Source organism: Epinephelus fuscoguttatus, linkage group LG14, assembly GCF_011397635.1.
Source record: "Epinephelus fuscoguttatus linkage group LG14, E.fuscoguttatus.final_Chr_v1".
In the NCBI taxonomy this organism is placed as follows: domain Eukaryota; kingdom Metazoa; phylum Chordata; class Actinopteri; order Perciformes; family Serranidae; genus Epinephelus; species Epinephelus fuscoguttatus.
Genome location: NC_064765.1, coordinates 5,784,272 through 5,809,422, shown reverse-complemented (window position 1 = coordinate 5,809,422; position 25,151 = coordinate 5,784,272). Strand labels below are relative to the sequence as shown.

Here is a 25,151-nt window from a genome sequence, read left to right as displayed (position 1 = left end):
ATTTTATTCAATGAATGCATTGACTACTTTTGCGTCTAATGCCTCATTCACACTACCTGACTTTCACTCCAATTTCCTGCAAACTTGTTGTGTGTATACTGTTCAAAGACACAAGCTTAGAGGCTCACTAACGCATCACAGAAGCTTAGGAGCTAGCAGCATGTGAAATATCTGGACCTGTCAGTGACATTGTCAGCGAGATACAGCCAATAAGAGTGCAAGACATGGGTTGAGGGCAGGGACAAGAGGCGTTGCAACACTCCCCCAAGTGTGTGTGTGTGTGTGTGTGTGTGTGTGTGTGTGTGTGTGTGTGTGTGTGTGTGTTTTACAGGGACAAAGAATGAGATGAAGAGAGGGTGTAAGGTGGACCACTGCATGCTAAGTTTCTGGAAGTTATTAGCCTAATAACGTACTCAAAAGGTTGCTTTGTCAGTGTTTGACGTGTTGTGGTTCGACCCACGCATCACATAACATACTCATTGAGTATTCCTCCTGATGAAATATCCTGTCGTGTGTGATCTCATGTGACTGGTTAGTCATGTAGTGTGAAAACCACAACAACATCAAGACTCCTGATTACAAGGTTAGCAATTTGTGTAGTGCGAACAGTACAGCGATCTGGCAACCTTGAAAGTTGTGTAAAGTAAATTTAGCTTAATGTCCTATTCGCAGGGGATCTCTAGTAATGTGTAGCCCAATAATTGTGGGAGTTGTCTGTGATATCAGTCCTGAGAGAATCTGCTATGTCCGTAATTTGTCAAGAAAAAAACAAACAAACAAAAAAAAACCCGCAAATTACCTAAATATGACGCCAAATATACAAGAAGCTGATTCACATGGGACTAATGCTATCAAATGACCTATGTTCATAGCATTAGTCCCATGTGAATCAGCTTCTTGTATATTTGGCGTCATATTTAGGTTTTTCATTTGGTCCATGCCTCTTTTCAGGAAAGTTCTGACAGCTTTTTGGGTGCAGGAGGCTCATCTTGCCACACAGCATGGAGACAAGTGCAAAAAGAGCAAGGTCAGAGCCACTAGAAGAGCAAAAAATCCACTCACTTGCTACATTATACTCAGGAAAATACCTGAAACTGTCCCACATAAAGATTAATATTTAGTAAAGATACTATTGGCAAGTAGCAGGAAAGCCATGACTCGCAAATCAAGTTGATCCTCCAACATTGGCTTTATGGCTGGGGATTATATACACCATATGGGAAGACTATCTTTTATTTTAAGGCTTGAGATGGAAAAACATATAGGGGAAAATGGAGTGTGTATAAATGTAGAAGTAAAATACAGACTTTGCCTATTCTGTGCAAATGTGCCACACGAAACACAGACATGGGGGGATCATTTCTAAATCACATGAGGTCTCCCACTAATACGAGTCCTGTGCAAATAGGTGTTAACAAAATATAATCACTCCATAAAATGCCAAAAATAATAACAGATGCCCTTTGTAAGTCATCAGAGCTTAAAATAATGTCTTGATAATGCTTATTTTGTTTGAAAATCCAAACCTTTCATTGCTAATAATGTTTGACATTTTTTACTTTTGACAGACCCCACTGCAGATACATCTCCTTGAGATAATAAATCGCTGCTTATTTATGTGTGTTTTTCTCATTTATCTCTGAGCTTTAGTCTGTCGGCTCTCAGCGGGGAGTGAAATAAACGACAGCAGTAAAGCATGTAGGGAGTCTGAGCAACAGTTTCAAACCCACGGCGCCTTGAACCTGCAGATCCACCGGGGATGCCCTGATGAAGCTGTGACAGATGGTGACAAACAGCGGGTGATGTTTTCACATTCAGTGAGGTAGCATGCAGAGCTGCTTCGACACAGACGAGTACACAAGATGTGGAGGTATACATGTTGTACATCTCTCTGCACTGTGACCACACCTGGGTGTCCACTGGTGTGTTTTATGTCTATCTTTTGTAACTATGAGATCAATACTTCCACGTTTCTTCCTATTTTGTGCTCATGGGGATGTCATCCGTCTGCATCCTTCTGCTTCTGCCAGCTTAAAAAACAAAAGTAAAAAGGTTGTAATAAAGATAATAAGCCTCATTTTCAATCACATGATAGTAATTTAAAGGAATACCTCACCACCCAAATGATCATTTGTGTATCCATTACTCACCCTGTCTTACCCTGAATTCATGAAACCTGCTTTTCTCGCATGCCTCCATGGTGACCAAGGAATCCAAAAATCTGTTTAACAACTATGACACAACTCGTGCAGTGTATTCCAAGTCTTGTTTATCCAGGTCATGTGCTCAGTGCCTCCTTAACAGACACTTCTTTATGACCAGGGACTCAGCTGATGATGAAACTTTCTTTGCTCTCTTCATAGCCAGACTCCATTGACAAAAACAGTAATTTTACAATCGCTGAACACAGGAGCTGCTGGTCTGCCACTGCTTTGATCAGTTAGTTTGTTGATGTTATTGAGCGACTTTGGAGTTTTAAAGGGTTAGTTCAGATTCACCAAAGTCACACAACACCACAAACTAAGTGACTGATGGAGGCAGCGGTGGATCAGCAGCTCCTGTGTTCATTAAGGTAAAATTACTGTTTTTGTTAATGGAGTCTGGCACTGAGGAGAGCAAGTTGTACTTTCACTTCAGCTCCCTATCAGAAAGGGCTGTTGTTTGGAATGTCTTGAGCATACAACTGAATAAATGAGACTTGGAATATGCTGCACAAGTTGTGTGAAGGTTTATAAATAGATGTTCTGATATAGTTCAATTCATCATGAATTTTCTCTGTTTTTGAATTCATCATTTGCTCCAAAGGCATGCAAGAAAAACAAAGTGTACTTGAATAATTGAGCAACAGAGGGTGAATAATTTTAATACAAAGGATCATTTGGGGTGTTAAGTATTCCTTTAAACACCCAGATCCAGCAGGAAACGCTGGCTGTGGGAGCTAAGGAGTCTCATTTCACTCCCAGTCAAGAGACAACTGAAGGGTTAATTATGAGCTCCAGTCAGCAGGGCCTCCAGGAGTCGACCGGTTTGGAAGCCTTGTTAACAAACTGAGCCAGGACGAGTCTGGCTGCTGCTGACGAGGAGGCGGAGGAGGAGGAGGAGGAGAAGAGCCTGAGGTCTCCTCACTGTCATTACGCTGCCTGTGATCCCGCTCTGCCCATCATCATACTGAAAATACTCTCCTGAGCTCATAGACGAATAAATCTGTGCTGGTTTTCTGTGTGACAGACAGAAGAGGAACTTTGCTGATTACTAGAGAGAACCAGCGGCTCTGAACAAATGTGTTTCAGGTTGTTAGGTTGTCAGCGTGAGACAAGCATATTAATACTTCCTTTTAAAAACTTTGTAAAGCTTCTGACACAGTCTGTACTGTCCTACATAGCAGATACAGTCCCTTTGTCACCTGGGTAGACTTAAAAACAACAAACTAAAGAGTACATGGAAATACTTTGTCAGGTATGTTCTGCAGTAAACAGAATGAGTGGAAAAACACAACATGATTCACCACATAATAAAGCCGTGAGGTCGAGGACGTAAACCTGCTGGTGATCCAGTCATACCACCACACTGATGCAACAAAGCTTACACAATCCGTCTCGTGATCAATACAAAGCCCCTTCAGGACAAATGACACACAGTTTCAGGATGATATCACACCTTTAATTGGTTCCTTTCAGTCCGAACTTCAGTGGGAATCTTCCCCTTTCTGCATTTTCCTGTTTGAGCTGCCTCCATTACAACTGATCCGAGACTCGTAAACAAAATCCCGCGGGCTCACCATTAGATCATTTCCTGCATGTTCCTGCTAAACTTTCATCCCACCAGGTCAGAGACTTTGAGGTGAGTCACGACAAATCGGATTAAAGCAACGTCAGCTAAGAATGATGGATGTTCAACTTTTTCTGCTGTAATCGACCCCCAGTGTTTATTTCAGTTAAAAATATCCTGACTGCAGTTTTTTGTTAAGATCGGCTTTCTGAACAAGAGAGACTTTCTTCTCAGTGCAGTTATTTGGTCGCTCCCTAGCTCTAATGTTATTGTTCCCATCTGGACAAACAAATCAACCTGAGGGAATAAACACACTGGTTCAAATTAACTGCTCCGATCACAACAAGTTCAAGGCACTTCACAGAAAACTGTTTGTCTCAGACTTTTGAAGTTGTAAGGCCATAAATGAAGAGATGCCTCTCTGTGATTGGCCCGCAGACTTCAACATAACCTCAAACTTTAGCACCATGTTATGAGTTTTCCAATTTTCTCTTGTCAGGGCAATTTAGTGCTTCTTGCGGAGCCTTAATATGAAGCCATAATCCATGTTAAGTCTTTTTGTTGCCCTTCATCACTGGTTGTATTTCAGTGGGTTCAGCTGCAGTTCAATTAAAGGGACAGTTCATCCCAAATCAAATATACATATTAGGGCTGTCAAGTGATTAAAAAATGTGTCATAGTAAAGCTGCTGAATTTTGGACACAGTTGTTCCCCTGTCCTCTACCACCCAAACTGGTCCGCAGTCCATTTTGTAAGGGAGTTAGTTAGTCGGTCACAGGTTGACTTACTCAGTTTGAACGACTGGTTGAGTGTGGCTTGACGAGGCTAGCTGCTAACGCTAGCATCAGAGCCTATGCTAGCTGGGACCTCCGGGTTCGCTGCTAAATGATTTGCGTTGAGGTGATATTTTAGACTTGCAGTTCTCCGATGGTACGAAAATTCCTTACTGCAGAAACTGCAGAGTATGCTGCTCCTATCAACAGTTCCATCTGAGCGTTTTTTAAATGTAAATTTTCCATTCACGGGGCCAAGCAACGCCGTCTCGTCTGCCTCCATCATGTGACACAGCCACTGGGGCCTTCAATGACGCACAGGGTCAAAGGGCACCACAGAACGCAATCAATCAGTTTTAATTTTGTAACACGTTATTCTTTCTGTGATTAATTAATTGGAATTAACACATTTTTTGACAGCCCTAATACATGTTTCTCCTCTTACTTGTAGTGCTATTTATCAGCCCAGATTGTTTTAGTGAGAGTTGCCAAGTGCTGGAGAGTTCGGCCGTAGAGATGTCTGCCTTCTCTCCAGTATAGTGGCACTCAGCTTGTGGTGCTCAAAGCATCAAAAAATACATTTAAAAAACTCAACATCATTGTCTCTTTCCAGAAATCATGACCCGCTTAAGCAAGATAATCCACAGACCTTGCTGTGAGCAGTTTCATGCAGGAACTATTTTCTTCTTCTGAACTGCACCCGCCAACCGTATCACCGTGCAGAAAGAAGCGGGCACCTTCAGCTAGCTCACCTAGCACCGCTGAGGAGGAGGACGCCATTAATGTTTACATCTTGCACTGTCATGCACACAAGCCTCACGTCCATGAGTAGATGCACGCTTCCTTCTGCGCTGTGATACAGTTGGTGGGTGTAGATCGGTACATGAAACTGCTCACAACAAGGTCTGTGGATTATCTTGAGTAACCTGGTCATGATTTCTGAAAAGACATATTACTGTTCAGTTTTTTTAATTTATTTATTTTTTTGGGCGCTTTGAGCACCACACTCCAAGTGCCATCTAGTTTCATTTTATCTCCAACACTCGGCAACTCACACCAAAACAATCAAGACTGATAAGTGACACTACACATAAGAGGAAAAATATGTATTTTTGATTTTGGGTTGAACTGTCTCTTTAAAAATTAATTTTACAACATTGTTTCATTTGAATAATTTTGGAGGCCTGAAAGGGTAAAAACTGGACAGCACTTGAAAACACAATATTATTAAAATAAAGTCTCTTAAACATTAATTATACATTAATTATTTTGTGCAGCATTTTGTGACCCCTTTTGGGGAATCAGTCTCTCAGGTTAGGCAGTGGATCTGGTTTCATGACAGTGCCAAAATAATGCTTTCCTTCCAATAACCCAAACTATCATTTTTGAGAGCTAAATGACATCTTTATGTAACAGTATTAAGCTGGGAGGATTAATTAATCAGAGAATGAAACAGATAACTAAATCATCATCGATTTTGAGAATCGATTAAACAAATGCCAGACACTCTTCTCAAATATGAGGATTTGGGTTATTTTTGCTTTCTTATATCGTTGTAAATTAAAAATATTTGAACTTATAGATCTCTGTTTTTTTAGACTATTGGTCAGACACAGCAAGCGATCTGTAGCCATCATATTAGGCTCTGGGAAACTGACATTTTTCAATATTTCCTAATGTTTTATAGACTAAACAACCGCTAAATCAATCAAAAGGCTAATAATTGTTAGTTGCAGCCTGAAACCAGTTGTACTGTACAAAGATTTAAATAAATATATGTATATAGAGTAAGTAAACAATGCTAAGAATCCAGTGCTTTTAGTGACGGACAGTTTGATAACACAGATGCATTAATGTCAGCACTCAAAAAGTATTCAGGATTCAATCCTGAGCACAGAGTATAATTAGCAAATATTAATTTTTCACATGATAAAAGCTGCTTTTTTATTAAATTAAAGCAGGTTTAAAAAAGCTAATCAAAAATATAACTGTCCCTGTCAAATTAATCATGTTCATGACGCACTGCAACGCATTAGTCCTTGCTTCCAGGATGAAGCATGCCGCTATAAATGATGTTTAAGGTTTTTATATCTGCTCTGAAACCACTTAACGAAAAGCGAAACCTCAGCACAGGGAGCAGAGGTTGTTTACATTTAATCAAGACTTCAAGTGTGGCACTCCCTCGCTGACCTTTGACCTTGACGACGACAACAACAACACCCTCAGCAGGTTGAATGAGGACGGGAGAGGAAGAAGAAGAACAGAGTGGGAGCTGAGAGCAGCTTGCCAGCAGCCAGTGACAGATGTGAATGTCGACTCAGCTCCTCCAAACTATTAAGAACAGAGGCTGAAAATAAACATTTAGGCTTCAGAGACGATATCCCCCGCTATCAGCCTCTCGCCAATTCTCCCGGTTACATAAGAGGTCAGGTCGCAGCGGTGCCGGCTCTCTGATGCAGGTTGGCTGTTACAGCAGCACCAGCTCAAAGAAAAAAAGAGAGGAGAGCACAGCAAAATAAACAGCAGACCCAGCCCCTCTAACTCATCTGAACCTGAATGCAACATTTCATACACAAACCTGAGGTCCCTGATGACGCTCAGTCAGCTCTTAAAATAACGGAAGAGTGAATGTTTCAAAGGAAGAAGCTGACATTTTTCTTACAGCCAACTGTCTGTGTCTCTCAGCTCTGAGACCACTGGTTCCTACTCAAGATGTCAATCTTTAAAAACAAGCCACAAATATATAAATATATATGTGTCATTTAAGGCTCAGTGACTTCCTGAAGCAGCTGGGGCTGGGAGCAACTACAGCATTTGATCGGGACTATCTGGGGCTCTTGTAGGTTTTTACGGTGCGGCTAAAAGAATACTTTATCAACAAAATGATAATTCCTATCATCATTCCTCCTCAATTACTCACTCATGTTATGTTTAATTTGTGGAGAAAAAATTTTGTTTCCCCTGCTTGCCTTCTCAGTGAATGAAGAATCCAAAAAGTGAGAAAATTCTTGCTAAATTGAAGTTATAGAGGACTGCATTGAACAAAAGCAAAACTATTTTAGAGCACCTGTTCACAAACTCTCACACAACTTGTACAGTATAACTGAAGTCTCATTAATCCAGTCATATGCTCAGTACTTTACCTGCATTTTCGTGCATACAAGTAGGGGGCCGAATGAGCAGAGTTCAAACTATGGCACTTGCCCACTACTCATCCGTGCGAGACTGTTTCTGCAAAAGTGTTTTAAATAGTAAGGTTTAAGCAAAAAATGCTTGTGTTTTGGCAGAACTTGAGCTCGAGTTCTGCTGTTGTTAAACACAGCCCCCTTTAACTCCGATTCATCAAGAATTTTCTCAGTTTTTGGATTCTTCGTTCACCGTGGAGGCATGTGAGAAAACCAAAACTTTCTTCAAGCATTCAACTAAACATGGGGTGAGCGCTTGATCAAAGCTTTAAGGGGGGATAATGTGACAGTTAGCCACTCTGTTAGCATCCAGGTCTCTAACGTTAGCCACAATAGCTAGAAAAAAGAATGATGAGCAAGACGGCTAAGCTGTCATATCAAATTTTCAGGTGACTTGCCAAGCTGGTTGTAGATTTGTGACATACCAGTTTCTGTTGGCACACCTGGCACTCTGCTAAGGTATCTATAACCCGTTCACATGCGGTCAAATTGTCATGGTCACAAACTTGGGCCTATCACTAAATTTCAATGTGTTTGTGAATAACTCAATTTATTTTGATGCATAATGGATTATGTTGGATTACTATTTCTTAATCTATGGTCTACTTGCCATTTTTGGGGTAACAGTATAAAAAAACCACAGCATTCAAATGCTAATTGGAACATCAATGACCATGGGAATGATCAAACATTGATCATCATGATGCTCTGTAAGTGTAACAAAATACACTGGAGCATATGGACTTGAGGCAACAAACTTTATTAGAGGACTAAAGGTTCGACACCAGCTATGTCTTCGTCAGCTTCAGCTCTAATGAAGACGCACCTGGTGTCGAAACATTAGTCCTCTAATAAAGTTTGCTGCTTCAAATCCATGTGCTCCATTTTACTGTGGACCAGATCTCTGAAGTCTCTCCTGACACAAGATTGCCCTCCTCTGAGAGCACCTAACACACCAGCTGTTACCCTACTAGCATCTGTAAAGCTCACTAGCTGGTCAGTGTGCTGTGCAGTGTACTTCTGGGGACATTTTGGTCCTCAGCTTTTGCTGCGGAGTGAGCGCTCTTGACTTTCACGCTACTCCCCAGTACAGGTTGCTGCGAACACAGAGGCAGCTGCACAAAGTTGTTGGCATTATTAGCTTCATATTTACCATACAGATGTCCCAGTGGTACAGATTTTCTCATCTAACTCTTGGCATCAAATTGACGAAGTGTATTTCCTTAAAAGTCAAACTATTCCCTCAACACAAGTGACGCTCAAGGAATTGGACCAGTCTCAACTACTGAGCTACAAAAATAAGCCACAAATCTAATCCATGTCAGGATTTCCTTTGAATATCCAACTCATCAACCAAAAAAAAAAGAAAAAACATATAAAGCAAGCCTATAAATAGAAACGTGTGACAAGAATGGGAACATTTAAAGTGTCAATCATGGAAAAAGAAAGATGTAGTTTCTTTTTTCACATGTGCTCCAGTTCCTTAAATAAACATTAAAAGAAATCTGAATCCCATCATGAACGCAGGAGGGTGGGTGTGGATGGCACAGCGGGAGGAAACATCACATGGACACTGTTTAAGTGTGGACCTTTAACAGTGGTACGGCTGACAACTGACAAATTTACTTAACATGTCACTTCGTTGTATACAGTTTATACAATTTTAGTTTGTTTATGTAGTTACTATCCATTTGCTTTTCATTTATTGTTTACCCATTTTATTTATTTTTCTTTCTTCTGTGTGAGGATTGTATTCTTGGCTTTTCTATGTTGTGGTTTTCTGTGAAGTTCAATAAACTTTAAGTCATAAAAAGAAATCTGAGTCCCTGGTGAGCAGCAGGAAAAATAACCTGACAAATTCCTAAAAGAGGTTTTTTTTTTCCTCGACTGTGACAAAGCAGTAACCTAAAAACAACAAGGATCGCAGACAAAAGCCTCATGCTTTGTGTTTCCGTGAACAGCGCTGTCATGACTCAGTGTTTTTCTGTCAGCGTCGTGTCACAGCCAACGCCAAAGGGCCCGGGCCTCTGAGATACAAAGGCCAGAATCAATGGAGCTTTGGAAAAACTGATGGAAAACCACTAGCAGATCGCTGAGAGGGACGAGGGAGAGAAGAGCCCAGCGACGGGTGGCGGCTGAACATCAACACCCAACACATCATCGCTGCCACCAGCACCAGCAGCAGTAACTGCTGCCGCCACGCTCAGCCCCCGTCCCCTCTGCTCTGTCTGATGAGCAAAAAAGCCTCCGGAGCTGCAGAGTCGATATCGCTCTGACTTCCCCGAAACCACTTCCAGGCCGTGAGACTGAGCCAAAATGTACAGATCAAAACAACCACGCAACACACGTCTCCCTTGCTAATGAGTGTACACAAAAAAAAAGAGAAACAGGGTTATGGACAGCTCGTTCTCAGCTCGCTGACTTCAAACTGTAAAGTGAAACTGCTTTTCACTGGGTGGCAAAAAAGGAGCATTCACTCTCAGTCTCTGAAAAATTTGCATTTTAAAGGCAAACCCGCTTCCTGGTTTGGTTGATTTAACAAGAAAAACAAAACTGTCACTCCCAGTTGCATGACAACCGAGCAGCATGAGCCGGAAAAAGGTAGCAGAAAAATCACATTTAGTTTTTCATGGAGGCCAAAAGACGTCCAGAAAAATACCAGAACTCACAGTTTACAGCAAAATGTGTTTGAATGAGACAATTCTGAGGTATTTCTGAGGTTAACTACCCAGCAGTAAACAGCGATCATGATTACTTCGATCAATATTGAGCTCACCATCATGATTATTCATTGTTTTTACAACAAAAAACAAAAAATTTCACATTCACATCTAAATATAAAGAACACTGCTTTCACTTCGACGTTGTGCTGCATTCCTGCTAATGTACAAATCTTTGCATCAAAGACTTAAAATAAGGTTCTTCTTAACCCGAAATAAGTGTGTGTCCTACAGATACATATCCACCACTGTATTTATATAACTGAAACTAAACGGAAGATAATCAATATCACAGAAAAGAAAATGGACACTGTATGATAAACGTCAACTTGTGTATCACGGCATGCCTTGAAACCGGTATATCACTGCAACCCGACTTGCATACAGTTTGTTCTGTCCTATATCAGAAGTACCACCAAACAACAAATGATGCTGGTTGATGAACAGATGATTTTCCACGTCTGCAGTCGCAACTTTCAGGATAGTTTTTCACAGGCTGCTGCTGCAGAGAGCATACATGGCAGACGGCTCTTCAAACATGAGTTTAGGAAGTGCTTGATCTGATATGCAGTGCAGTTTTCTATGAGCGGAGCACAAATTTTAAACCTCAATATTGCATGGCGTGCTGAATAAATGCATGGTATAGTGTCGACAATGACACTAATAGTTCGCTGACGTTATCAAAGATTTAACCCACTTTTTTTTCTTCCCAAAATTAGATTAAGGCATCTTCTGCAGCAGGAATGTCATAAGAACCGATACTTGGGTTCTGAAAATGTGACAGTACTCATTTTTCTCCAGCGATCCCATTCTTCCGGACCTGACAGGGCAGCATGTACAACTATAAGTGTTCCAGTCTGTCGTTGGAGGCCAACGAAAGAAGAAGAACGTATACCAGTGGGAAGAGCAATAATGAGCAAACGAGTTGTTGAGCATCTATTTGCCACTGAACACTCCAAGTTTAGCGTTTTTTTCTGCTTGCCAACAGCTGAAAAATGTTTATCTTTGGGTAAAACACTGCACTCGTCACTGTCACTCTTTACCCAGCCATCCAATCACAGTGGAAGACGGGCGGGACAAACAGCCGACGACAAAGACCAACCATCACATTTTACATGCATGATATTGTTGTACTTTTAATTAGAGTGCAGGGTTTTAACTAGTAATGGAGTATTTTTAAACTGCAGTATTATTACTTTCATTTAAGTAAAGGAGCTGAGACACAATCCTCCTTTTAAGGCCTCAGATTAGATTTTAATTTCACTCCAATGTTTTCATTTAAAACCTAAGTGGGACAGTGGATGTAGAGGTGAATCATCTCCTCCACAGCGGAAGCTTCCCACTAAAATAATAAAAGCTCTTAACTCTATATGAAAAACACATGCTCAGTCCCAGTATGCCCCGCTTCCCATTTACACAATTAATACTCAATCTGTTGTGCTTCATGAATTTATAAATGAATTCTGCCACAGCGTGAGAGAGTGTAACAGCGGAGAGGAAGAAGGGGGGTAAATTACCTTCTGAAGGCTGTTTGGGTTCAGCTGCGTCTTGTCTATTATCTTAATTGCCACCTGCAAAGACAGAGAAAAAACAGAATTGAAACTGAGTTAAATAGGACATAACAGCAGAGGAGAAGTGTGAAAAAGAGGAAGTGGAAAATGAAAATCAATCAAAAAAACAACCACACAGAGAAGGAAATTGAATTTAGCTTATCTTTAAAACACTTCACAGTCAATCTGAGACAGCAATAAAACAGTTTCAGCTTCCTCCTCCAGAAAAGAAAAATGCTGCCAAATAATTAACGACACATTCAGGAGGGGATCGAGAGGAACGTTTCCTAGAAAATGTACGCTGTGTTGAGACGAGGCTTGCTCTTCCTGCTCATCAATTATGAACAAATGAAATGCTCAGCAGCAGCGGCTCGATGCTGACAACATCCATTACTGCCAACGAGCTTTAGAGCAATGAATCCACCAGTATGTGGAGCTGGTAGGGATGGATATGGTTTGAAATGTACCTGATGGTAGCACCAATACTACCCTGCTTTTTGATACCTTACTTTAAGAAATGTGAGCAACTTCTTCCTGTAAAATCTTTCGTTTTACTTACAAAAAGAAGTCTAAGTTCTGAAATGCCGTCCAAACGAAAGCAGATATGTAACAAAAACTGGCAAAATTCTGAATTAAAACAGGAACTGTCAGATGAATGAACAAGTAAACAATGTTATGAATCTGACAGGAAATTAAATGCCAGCTTCTGACAGTTTTCTCACTTCAAATTTGGTCGGTACAAAAGAAGAACTGAGATATGGCTGTGATAAAAACTGGATATCAGCCCGGCAGTGTCATTAACTGCCAAAAATCACAGGAAGCGATGTGTAAAACCTGTAGTGAAACTTAAAGTGATTAAAAATTCTTTTTTGGGGGTTTTTATTGAACAGTTTTTTAAGTCCTAGTGTAGTGTGTGGAGGTTTAACTAAAGGTGGGCGAACTTATTTACTTGGGGGCCACCGCATTTTTAAATTTGGTAAACATTCAAGCACAGATTTAGTCAAATTAAATGGGAATATTATTGTAAAATCTCTATAAATCCAACTGGTGGTGTCGACATTCAGGTTCACGGAGCATATATTGAAGACTAAAAGGAAGGAAACGAGTACTTTAACTATTATTTCATAGCATTAATCTTACCAGGGCAAAATGCATTTCATTGCATTAATGTATATAACAATAAACTTGAACTCTTGCACACACTTTTAGCCCCTTTTCCACAGTCTGGTCAAGGCAGGAATGTCACACCAATATTCTGCCTCGCTTTCTATGAAAGCTACAATCGCAGAATGGGGTGACACAGTTGTCTCACCTTTAAGCCGGCAGCAGAGGTCGTAACAGGGCTGAATCTAAGTGTGTAACGTTCTGACAAATTACGTGTGCGACCCATTGCCAGAAGACTTCAAAAGCAGCTAACAGCAGTTAGCAGCTAACTTCAAGAAGTAGAACAGCAGCTGAAAAAGGTCTGGGAACTCCTTACCCTCAGAGCAGAGGACGCAATCAACCGCCTCGAACAGGGATGGTAAATGATTGTTACTGCCATGTTATGTCATTGTTATTGTTTAGAAAGCGCTGCCCAACCCATATGTGTATGACACGCTAGACGCTGACACTACGTGCATTTACATGAAGCCATGTATTCCTTTTGTATTCAGGTTGGAAGCCCTACCCGAATAGAAATACTCCTTGTAAACACCTCAACCCGAATGAAAACAGCCAACCCAAAAGAAAATCTCATCGGGTGCACAGGGGTGGAATATTCCTTTTCAGAACCCGAATGGAAGAATTTTTCTGTCTTGTATACGCCTCCTACCCGATTCCAGCCATTCCAGTCTTTCTGCACATGCTCGTTTCCTTGCCCTTCTGGCGCAATGATGTATACAGCGTGCATAGCAACGGGCTGAGATAGAGCAGTCGGACTCGTTGCACTCACTGGTCTCCATTCGCCACAGCACGGTCCTCTATCTCCCTTCTTCAACCTTCTACCTCCCTTCTCCTCCTCAACAGACGAAGCATTAGCAGAACAAGGTTGTTGTCGTACTGCTGCTTCAAGAATATAAGCAAAACAAGCCCGAAAAAGGCACTAAGAACGGCGTCATCAAGTATCTTGTTATCCGGAGCGAGGACTACAGTGTTTTCTTCCGGTACACGTAAACACATAGCATCCGCCCCGCCCCCTATCCAATCAGAAACCTTCCCTGCCCCAAACCTTGACCCGAATACAGGTGATTAAACTGATCTCCCGTGTAAACCCTCATTTGGAATGAATATTTCCCATGTAAACTACTTGCTTCTGGAATGCCAGCATGTTGACTAAAAATCAGACACTGGGGCAGCATTGTGCCTGCATTATTTGGTTCTGCACCTCTACTGCAGGTGCTCTGTGTAAGACAATTTTGTTTTCTACTTATCATTCTACTTACTTTTTTTTTTTTTTACGTTAGCCTTAGCCACAGCAGCACGTTAGCCTGAAACAGACAAATCTGCTCTGGCAGATACGCCTGATCCCCCTCAGCTTTAGACAGACTTACAGTGGGAGTGGGCCAATCATAACCATTTATCTAATATGGGGCATGTTTCAGACAGTGACTGACATGTCGGGGAGCCTTTGCACCTTACGCAAAGTAAGTGATGATGACATCATTTCGGATTGTGCTCCCTCACGCGCCGTCGTAAACCTAACTTTGTAAAAAGGAACACAGCTGAGGCATTTTCAAAAACAACAAAGACTGTTGCAGATGATGCGGAAATTTCTGTTGGAAGTACGACTTTCAAATTCTGATGGCAAAAACAGCAACACTTGTTCACAGATATATTAATGTTACACCAATACAGCTCATCTCTGCACGCTTCAATCCGTTTACATTTTTCGGTCACTTGGTGCTATGTCATGTTTAGTTGTTCAGACTGGTTGTAGGTCTATCAAATTGCGTCTGGAGACATTTTGATCTGCGGTCGTTGGTCACTAACCTTGGAAATCAAAAATACATACAGAATACATATAAATCTCATTATTTACTTGAATATATCTGCTGCGTTTTTATGTCAAGAGTGTACATTTATATCTTTTCAACCAATGGAAAGATGACACAGAGCTCATGTCTACTCTGTGAACATTTTACTTCACCTACCTTGTTCCTACTGGATCAAAACCACAGGAATATTCTTACCATGTTTCTGAGGTTCTGTTTTGGCTGTTCAAATTCATGGATTTATCAAAGTTAACTTTCTTAGTTGAACACCTAAAACATGACTCCAATCTGTACCAAAAACAGAGTCTGTGTCCGTCTCACCTCTCTGCCGGTGAGGATGTGTCGGGCCAGCTTGACCTTGGCGAAGTTGCCCTTGCCGATGGTTTTGAGCAGCCGGTAGTTGCCGACATGGGGCTGCTGCGGCTCCTCTGAGCTGCGTGACCGGACGCCTGTCCGGGCCGAACGCGTACTGATCTCCTGACGTCCATTACTGTGAGATGTGTGCTGTGGGAAAAAGACACGAGTGCCGGTTATTGAACTGTACATGCTGTGAAACATCCACATGTATCAGCTGTGACTCATGTTGACCCACTGTGACGTATCCACTTAGACTCTGCAGGAAATAAACTGCAGATATTTATAGTTCTGCATCCAGACAAGGAAAGCTTTTCTTCCACCGGCCACAGATGGCTGATAAACTCACCGTTTTCCAGGCAGTTCCACCATTTCATCGACCAAACATCAGAGCGAGGTATGACGTTAATTTGGGGCACAATCCACAAAGAACTGGAACAAACTTTCAGAGGATTTTACGTCTTTTGAATCCTGTTAAAATGTTCTGCACTGGCTTAGACTGAATCTTAATCATGTCTCTGTTCTCAAAGTTCTATTATTTCTATTGGAATTCTTATGTTTTAATGCCCTTTTTACATTTTTAATGCATTATTTAAATCACTCTGAATTGTTTTTGTGTTAGAAATGTGCTAGACAAATAAACTTGCCTTCCTTGATCATTTATTGATAAACTGTTTATTCATTTGGTCAATAAAACATCAGAAAATGGTGAAAAGCATCCATCATAAGTTCCCAGAGTCCTGAGTGACATCTTAAAAATGCTTTTGTTGTCAAAACAACAGCTTTAAAACCCCAAAAACATTCAGTTTGCCACCATGAGACCTTGAAAAGCACAAAATCCTCACATTTAAAGCCCAGCTCAGACCAAAGATTTGTGATGACACGAGTTGAAACTTGAAACTACTTGCAATGCACTGGTCTGCAACGTTATAAAAATCTAGTTCACACTTATGTCACTAGACAAGGAGGTGTATCGTCTTTGTAGCATCGGCTATCTGTACTTTGGTTTTAAATTGCAGCTTTTAAGGTACAAGTAATGACTGAAGTATTAACTTTGCATTTCTGGGTATGTGTGTGTGTGACACTCAGATGTACGCAGCTAGTAACAGTAGCAACCAACCGTCTGACAGCGACACACCACGAGGACGTAGACATCCATGTCAACAGCGGCACGGATGTTAACGACATGAGCTTGGGCTTGGAGAGCACGGACGGCTGTTGTAAAGTCACCCACCAACCCGACAGTCAGCCGTTGGTTAATGTCGCGCCGTCTGTGAGCATCTGTCGCCCTAGTTTTGTTGGCACTAGTCGGCCCACTAGCGGGTACTTTTCTTGGTTCAGCATGTTGAATCGGTGTGGTGAGAGAAATCACACCATGAGCTCTTCTGCAGAAACAGTTCGTAATTGTTTGTGTCATCGTTCTCTAAAGCGCTGTAAATATAATTAGTTCTTTTAACATGGGGTTGTTGTGTTTATGTGCCAACTGGCTAACTAGCATCTTGTCAATCTTCCGGTTTCCCTTTCAAGAAATACAGACTACAGCTGCCTGCTGATTTGGAGAGTTATTTCCTCCTGCACAGCGTAGCATGTACGTGCTAGTGCAGTTGGTTGTAGTCTTTTCTTTGTGTTTAGGTGCGATTTTTGGCCAAGACACAGGTGACGTGAGGCGACGCAGCAGTTAGCCTTCGTCACCATTAGTTCTTTCGTGTCAGTTTGGTGTGTCTGGGCTTTCAAACCAGCCACTGGCGACCTGACAAACTGAGTCACAGGTGACACCATCAGCCAGCTTGAGTCAAGCTGAGGTGGGCCTGTTTCTTCAACAGCTTCGTCTCGTTGCGAATCTTTGGTCTGAACTGGGCTTATGAGACTGGATCCATTTATTCTGTCTTTTTCTGTACTTTACAAAAATACTTACAACAATCAATTTATTATCAAAATGGCTGCAGATTAATTTCCTCTCAATCGACTAATTTATTAGCTCCAAAATTAATTATTTGTGATACAAACCGTCAAATTAATACTCAAGTTATACTTGTGACATTTGTATGAACTTAAATCATACTAAAGACAAACCAATTAGCAAAATTTTCTGCTGCCTTAACTGATTTTTAATTAAAAATCAGCTTCACTTTTTCCACTCAAAGTGCACTGAAAAGACGTGTCCGGTCACAGGCTCCCACATATCTATGAAGGTCACGTTCATGCCCAAGTAACTAATGACTAAATAGAAATAATGTGACCAGGTTGGAGAGCAGAACTCTGTATCTCAACTCAAGGCTAACTGTTTTGCTTGTTTCACATATTTCTGCCTCATCGTCCTCATTTTCTTATCTTGTTCTAAACGACAGCTGGTTAGCTTTTAGCAGGTTAGCTGCCGTAACAGAAGGTGCCACAAACAATCTGAGCGAAACACAAATTCTCTTTTCTCCTTCTATTATCTACTTGTATTATATATCACTGCATAGTATTGTGTTTTTCAGTGTTGTTGTGTAATGCATGTGTTGCCTTAAGTAAAGCACCTTTAAGAGCCTCTGTGTTTCTAATGTGATATAGAAATACAAAACAAAATGTAACACCATCTGGCTGGCAGCTTCCGTCTGTGTCATATCCTGTTGTGGGCATTCAGCCTGTCTGAAAACAGGATGTACAGCAGACCATAAAGCACCAAATAAAGGTGTGAAAAGGTTAATGAAAAGTTGAGAGGGTCAATCCATAACGGCAGTCTGGTTCCAACACTGTCACCACACTATTGTTCTGATTTACACCAAGACACAGTTCAGCACAGTTGGTACAGATCCAGATCTCCGTGCATCTCTTTATCAGTTTCGTAAGTAGATGATGGCTTAAACAATATTTATACTTTTTACTTTTCGTGATCTGATGTTAATACAAAAAGCAGCTGCTCGTCTAACTGGAAGAAGTAACCTAGATCACATGACACCAGTCCTGGCCTCCCTCCACTGACTTCCTGTCTGTTTAAAGTTTGATTTTAAGATTTTATTGCTTGTTTTTCAGGTTTTGAATGAGATGGCACCACCTTATCTAGCCTACTGCATCTTAATACTTCAGTTAGAGTGCTGACGTCGACCAATCAGATGCTCCTGGATACTTCCAGAACTAGACACAGAAACAGTGGCGACCTAGCTTCGGCTACAGCTGCTGGAGACCCACCTCCTCTCGCTTGTGTACGACTGATTTGAGCTTGACACCTTGATTGATCTTCAACCTTTGCTGTGCTGCAATTTGTTCTCTATTATGTTTATCATTTATCATTTGGTCAATGTACCTGCTCAGCACTTTAGTTGAGTGCAGCTGTTTTTAAAAGAGCTCTACAAATGACAGGAAAATATCTACTCCCTTTTCGTGGATGTTTCATGTCATTAATGTGTTTTAACGTTTCATGTTTGTCAGAACACCTGTTTATAGTGTTGCAGGCTGTAAAAAGATGTACGTGAATATATCCAGGACTAAAATGGATGAGAGAAACTTCAAGAATACACTAAACATTAAGAAAACTCAATGCACTCTGGTTTGCATCTTTAACACGCAATCAAAGACCAACTGCTAAGCGCAGGAAGAAGCCTGGTGCCTGGTGATTTTGTGGTGCACAGCTCTGACAGCACCACCAACAGAGGGATTGATTTTTTGGGTGCTGTGTTCAAAAGCACCCCCCTGTGTCCCAACAACACCACCAAAAAAAAATCTGATAGATACTCGCTGTAGCCTCAGTATCGACTGTCCAACCGATGCCTCATTAACAGTGTCACTGCCCTCTGCCCATCCCCAACCTGACTGACCCCATTCACCCCAGAGACAATGAAGAGGGCATGAATGAAAGTGAGGAAATGAATAATAAGAGTTTAGACTTTCATGCAAACCTAGAACCTTAAACAAAGCCAGAACAGAAGTCAAACACGATGAGCAGGAAACATTATCTCTGCTTTATGTTTTCATTCCACAGGGCACCAGTTTCATTTAAAAGACTTAAAGTTGCAGCATAAATAATTCTGCAAGATACTGTGCAGATGTAACAGCTAAAATCAGGCTTCTTTAGGAGAACACAGAATATAAACCATAAGGCAGGACAAGGTCACAATAAACCTAAAAATCTCTACATGAGATATAAAATGCCATAAAGCACAATAAGGTCACTTTACAGTCTCTGCTCAGCAGCACGCACACTTTAAGTCACTAAAGGAATATTTTAGGCCCTCTACAGTGATAGCTCAGGAGATAAAAATAGGATAAGGTCACTGTTGAATACCACAGACACGCCACAAAAAAAGCCTGTGGGACACATTAAACCGTTCGTTTTCCCTCCCAACACATCGTCTGCTAATCATAAAGGACACAGAAATATCTCAAGTTCTTCAAAAACCACCCATTTCCATTTTTCCGGCTAACAACTTCCTGTAAGAAAAATCTCCCCGTTTAATTTGATCCTTTCCTTTTCTGTGGTTACTCACGAGGCTGCGGTGTCTCCTGGCTGCCTGCGAGCCCGTCATGTTTCAACAGGAAAACACTGATGATGCCCATAGAGATTCCCACTACACCAGATTTTCCCAACTCAGAGCCCAGATAACCACAGAGAGACAGAGAGGGAGACAGCAGGAGGGGGGTGGGGGGGCGCACTGATCCCAGTCAAGCCTGCTACGGGCAGACGCACCGAAACTGGAAACCAGGACAGGATCCTTTCAGATTAAAAGCATTCAGCAGCTGCTTTTCACAGAGCTGGGGAGACACAGACTCTCTTAACAATCTCTGAACTCACTAGCAATCAGTCTGACAAAGATTTACAGCCAATATTCCAGCCAGCGGACATCCGGATAAAAGATATCAGGGCCGAGTCTTCCTCTTCTGTTTGCTGGTCATTGTTTACAGCCAATGAGACACGAGAAAGGAGTTTGAGTCGAGACGTGAAACAGAATTATTTTATAAGATGTAAATAAAAAGCTCAGTCAACATCAGACAACAACCACTGGGTTCCAAGATTGCATTTCAGCCAATGCATGTCACCTGTTTTGCCCTCCACGTGGACTGTTCACCTGAATGCAACCAAAGCCGACTCAAACCTGACTGGTCAATGCCACACAGACTACAATGGAAACCAGAATATTTGCGATACAAAAAACTTGTCCCGTTACCTACAGCTTCTGCAGACATCTGTTTATTGTGTTTACTGTGCAGTAACTTGAATTACTTTTGAATATTTTTCTACCCATACAATGTAACACTGATATTTCAAGCTAATTATGTTAAAGGTCGAGTGCGTAGGAGTTAGTGTAGTGGCGTTTAGCAGCTGAGGTTGCAGACTGCAACCAACTGAAACTTCTCTCATATGCAAAACATGCAGGAGAACAACGGTGGTTCATGCAAAAATGCAAATGGCCCAATCTTGAGCCAGTGTCTGATCTGTCCATTCTCAGCTACTGTAGAAACAACTTGGTGAACTCATTGGGAGAGAACATGCACAGTATGAAGATATAGGCTCATTATACAGTAATGAAAACATAATGATTCATATTTTCAGGTGAAAAACACTCAAAAAGACATTCTGATTATATTCTATTTCTGCCAATATATCCCCTAAATCCTGCACACTACACCTCTAACAAAACACCTTTAATTCTCCTTATTCTATTTCATTTGGAACTGCAGTTAACAATTGTTGATATTATAGATTCAGCTGTTGATTATCACCTCAATTACTCTAAATAAAAACATCACAAAACACTGAAAAATGGCCATCACAATATCCTAAAGCACAAAGTGACATCAGCAAATGTCTTGTCCTGTCAGACAAACAGTCAAACACCTGAAAATATGAAATTTTCTACCATTTAAATTAAACATACATTAAGTAAAATTACATTTGCAAACCTGAAAAATCAAATGTTTGGCTCTTTTGCTTGAAAAACAACTCAATAGTTTATCTAAATAATTGCCAATTGATCAGAGAACGAATGACAGGAGCTGTACACAACACTCAGAGCATTAAAATAGCAGCAAACTACTATTTGCTGTGTAAAGATATCGTGGAGTAACAGCCTCCTGAGTGTGTTGTAATCCAAACTTCTCTGTTTGTTGTTGTGGTAGCCGTGCCAAATGCATGTGCATGTGAGTCCCTGTGCTCATACAGTGATTACAGTGGCATCATTGTGGAAGCGTAACGCCCACCCTTAACTGCTAGCTCTGTCAGCACTGTTGCCACTGTCAGCTCTGTTTATTAAGTTAGCAACATTCCCTGCTGGCTGCCAGCTTAGCCACCTCCATGTTGACAACATGTGCAGACATCCCGCCCCAGACTATGAATCACAAAAATACCCTAAATGTCCCCTTCAGCTCCTTTAACTGTTATTTCTTTTGTGTTCATTATTGCATCTGCTGGTCTCCAGTCGTCATTTTTCTGCCTACTGAGTCTTCACATTAGCAGCCACTGAAATGGCCTAGTTTCCCTGCAGGGATCAATAAAATTTCCCCACATCTTATCGCCCTCAGTGCTCTTGTTTGTTCAGTATAGTCTTATCTCCAGCTGACTCTTTGCTGCTACTGTGATGAGTCATGAGATTCTGATATCACACGTAGATATAACGTGTGGCTGCAGCTACAAAGACGGGATATGGGGAGAAAGAAAAGGAATGTATGGAAGGGTAAAACAAAATGGGGATTACTGAGGTATGTATTTAAAAACCCACTAGATTTAATGGTATGTCAAACAGAAATGCAAAAATAACATTAAATTAAGTCTGGTTAACATTAAGAAAAGTTTAAAGCAGCTATAGAAATAGTAGATTAGGTTTTGGGTGAAGTAAATCTGCAGCTTAGAGATAGATCAAAATAATAAATTGTCTATGCATGTATGTACAGTGGCTTATATTTCTCCATTTCCTGTCAAAACACTTCATGTTCTGTAGCACTGAATTAAATGATATGTTGTTTGACAGTAATTTTAATGACCACTTACTTATTTAGGGCATTTATCACGCTCAAATGTGTAACATTTGCTTGTTTTAGCATCTAAAATGGAAAAAAGACTTGCTGTTTTTCTCTGCTGATTATAAATCAGAAAAAAACATCACCTTGAACTCTGGAAATTTGTAATACCACTATTTTTGTCATTTTATAGCTTAAACGATTAGGTCAAAATATAATTTATTTTTTTAAAAAGCAACTGATTAATCTCTACAAATAATTATTGCAACCTGAAATAAATCAAACAGGAGGATGTTTATCTGCTATAGTTTTAGGGACCAGTTAATCGTAAGTCACTTACAGAGCTGGTTGCTGCTTCTCATATATTGTTTTCTATCATTGTACAGCAAAGAAGTAAGTTTTGGAAATTTGAAAACATCATTCACATCACCTATTTTCAGTAGCTTTTGTCACACTATACAGATTAATCAAGTAGTCAGCTGCTGAAAACAATTAGTTAATTCATCGCTTGTCAGAAAATTAAGGAACACTAACTTCAGTTCACCGATTAATTGTTGAAATATATTACAAAGCTAACAGCATCTCATTCCAGCTTCTCAAACATTAGGACTTTGTGTGTTTTATATCATTAAGGCTATTTGTCCAAAAAATATTAAAAGGTGTCACCTCCAGTTTTGGAAAACTGTGACAGACATTTTTTCCTCACAGTTTTACATAATAAAACTAGACAGATTACTTAAGTGTAAGAATTAAAGTTACAGCTGTAATTAAATTAACTGAACAAAATTGACATATTATTAAAATAATAATTAGAAGGGGGCAGCCCTGATATATTCTTCAATTTTTGAGGGGAAAAAAGTCATAAATTTAACATTTAACATGGCGACTGGTTAATATATCTCTATTTTGTGCGTTTTTAATTTCTGTATGCTTAAAAAAATACAACAATACACTCATTGTTCCATTGTTAATTCTTTGATGCCCATTTAAGAAGTTGGAGATTAGTTTAATTTTGAAAATCCTGGCCGGAAGCTACAGTGCTGCTACCTTGACAACGCTCTTTCAGACAGGAGATTCTGTTGGTCACGAGGAGGCGGGGCTAATTGAACCCATATTTGGAAGCTGAGCGGCTGAGACCTTTGAGTGACAGCTGGGAGAGCCAATGGCGAGCCTGGACTGAAACTACTGTTGCCTGCCAGAACCAGCAGGCAAAGTACTGTAGTTTTGGGCCTAAATATCCCGACTACATCCTAATTAGGTGCAGTTACATTCAAACTTATCACAAAAATATAATTTACATGTAATTAAAGCCCAATATGAGCGCCGGATTAGATTAAAGTGCGTATTTGACGTAGAGGATATGCTTGTTTACGATTTGCTAACAAAGTGTGAAACAATTAGCTATCATCCAGTCCGGCAATGCAACATAATCAGCCATAATTTCAGTTAAACATCCGCCTCATTCAACAGGCAATTTCATTATGTGTTACATTTAATAATTAAAGTACAGCTAACCCAATAAACAGCCCTTTATACTCACACTTTCCGTCACCTTCTCGTTGACCGTAGGCAAAGGAGTTTTTGTTGACATCTTTTTTATTCGTCCTTTCTTCCGCCAGTCTCAGTCTGATGTCCAAAAAATCCACCGACACCTCCTTCAGTCCGACAGCCGAAAAAAAGAGATTATTGCTTTGCTTTGCAGCTCTGCTCTCCGGGGGGAAACTGTCTCAGCATGGATCGTGACAATTTTCAAACCAAACCGGACGTGTTAGAGCCGAGCACCTGAACTGTTAGGGACCGAACAAAAAAGAAAAAATCCCCACTAACAGAGCACAATAGTCTGATGTTCACTTATTTACATGGCGCGTACATACCGCTCATGGCCTCAACTCAAATCGGTGTCCGTCTGTCCGTTTGGGTTTGAGTCAGTGAAGCTAACTAAACTAACGTTAAGGCGCTGTCGGTCGCCACTTCCAAAAAAAACCACCCCGGGCTTTTTCTTTCTCACAAAAAACAACTGTCTAAAAAGAAGCCATGGCGTCGAGTGTCACCAGCCGATGGTTCCTGGAGGGATTCAGAAGGTTTTGGTGGCTGAAATACTCGCCGTCGACTCGGTTTCTTCCATCTCCGACGGCCCAAAGTGAAGCTGGTCTGTCCGTTTTAGGTGGGACCAAAATGGCTACTCAGCGGCTGGGCTGGATTAAGCTGCCTTCAGGGACACCTCCCCGGCTCCGACGTCAGGCTTTCATCATGAGCACTCAAACAACCGACTGTTATTTTCATTAATAAAAATCCTGAAGAATTATTTACAACTTTTACTTAAGTACAGTGGAGGAAGAAGTACTCAGATACTTTTACTTAAATACAGTGGTGGAAGAAGTACTCAGATACTTTTACTTAAATACAGTGGTGGAAGAAGTACTCAGATACTTTTACTTAAATACAACAGTGGGAAAAGTACTTCGATTATTTTACTTTACTACAATGGTGGAAGAAGTACTCAGATACTTTTACAATGGTGGGAAAAAATACTCAGATACTTCTACTTAACTACAGTGGTGGAAGAAGTACTCACATACTTTTACTTAAATACAACAGTGGAAAAAGTACTTCAATTATTTTACTTTACTACAATGGTGGAAGAAGTACTCAGATACTTTTACTTAAATACAACAGTGGAAAAAGTACTTCGATTATTTTACTTTACTACAATGGTGGAAGAAGTACTCAGATACTTTTACTTAAATACAACAGTGGAAAAAGTACTTCAATTATTTTACTTTACTACAATGGTGGAAGAAGTACTCAGATACTTTTACTTAAATACAACAGTGGAAAAAGTACTTCGATTATTTTACTTTACTACAATGGTGGAAGAAGTACTCAGATACTTTTA

At 40.6% G+C, this 25,151-nt stretch overlaps 1 protein-coding gene across 20 annotated transcripts in view; it reads right to left on the bottom strand.

Moving 5' to 3' along the window:
- Positions 1-24,459, bottom strand: part of mark3a (MAP/microtubule affinity-regulating kinase 3a) — an 86,164-nt gene extending 61,705 nt beyond the window's left edge. For 12 of the 20 annotated variants that reach the window (XR_007450946.1, XM_049596677.1, XM_049596683.1 and 9 more), the window contains exons 1-3: positions 23,796-24,458; positions 15,290-15,472; positions 11,964-12,017 (exon numbers count right to left, since the gene is read on the bottom strand). Coding sequence is in view for 17 of the 20 variants with exons in the window: in XM_049596677.1 (XP_049452634.1) it covers positions 11,964-12,017; positions 15,290-15,472; positions 23,796-23,846 (288 nt within the window). In the remaining 3 variants the exon portion in view is untranslated. Of the gene's footprint in view, positions 1-11,963; positions 12,018-15,289; positions 15,473-19,788; positions 19,932-23,795 lie in introns of those variants that run through there. The other 8 variants (XR_007450944.1, XR_007450945.1, XM_049596678.1 and 5 more) reach the window with 2 other exon arrangements.
- Between the last annotated feature and the right edge of the window lie 692 nt (positions 24,460-25,151).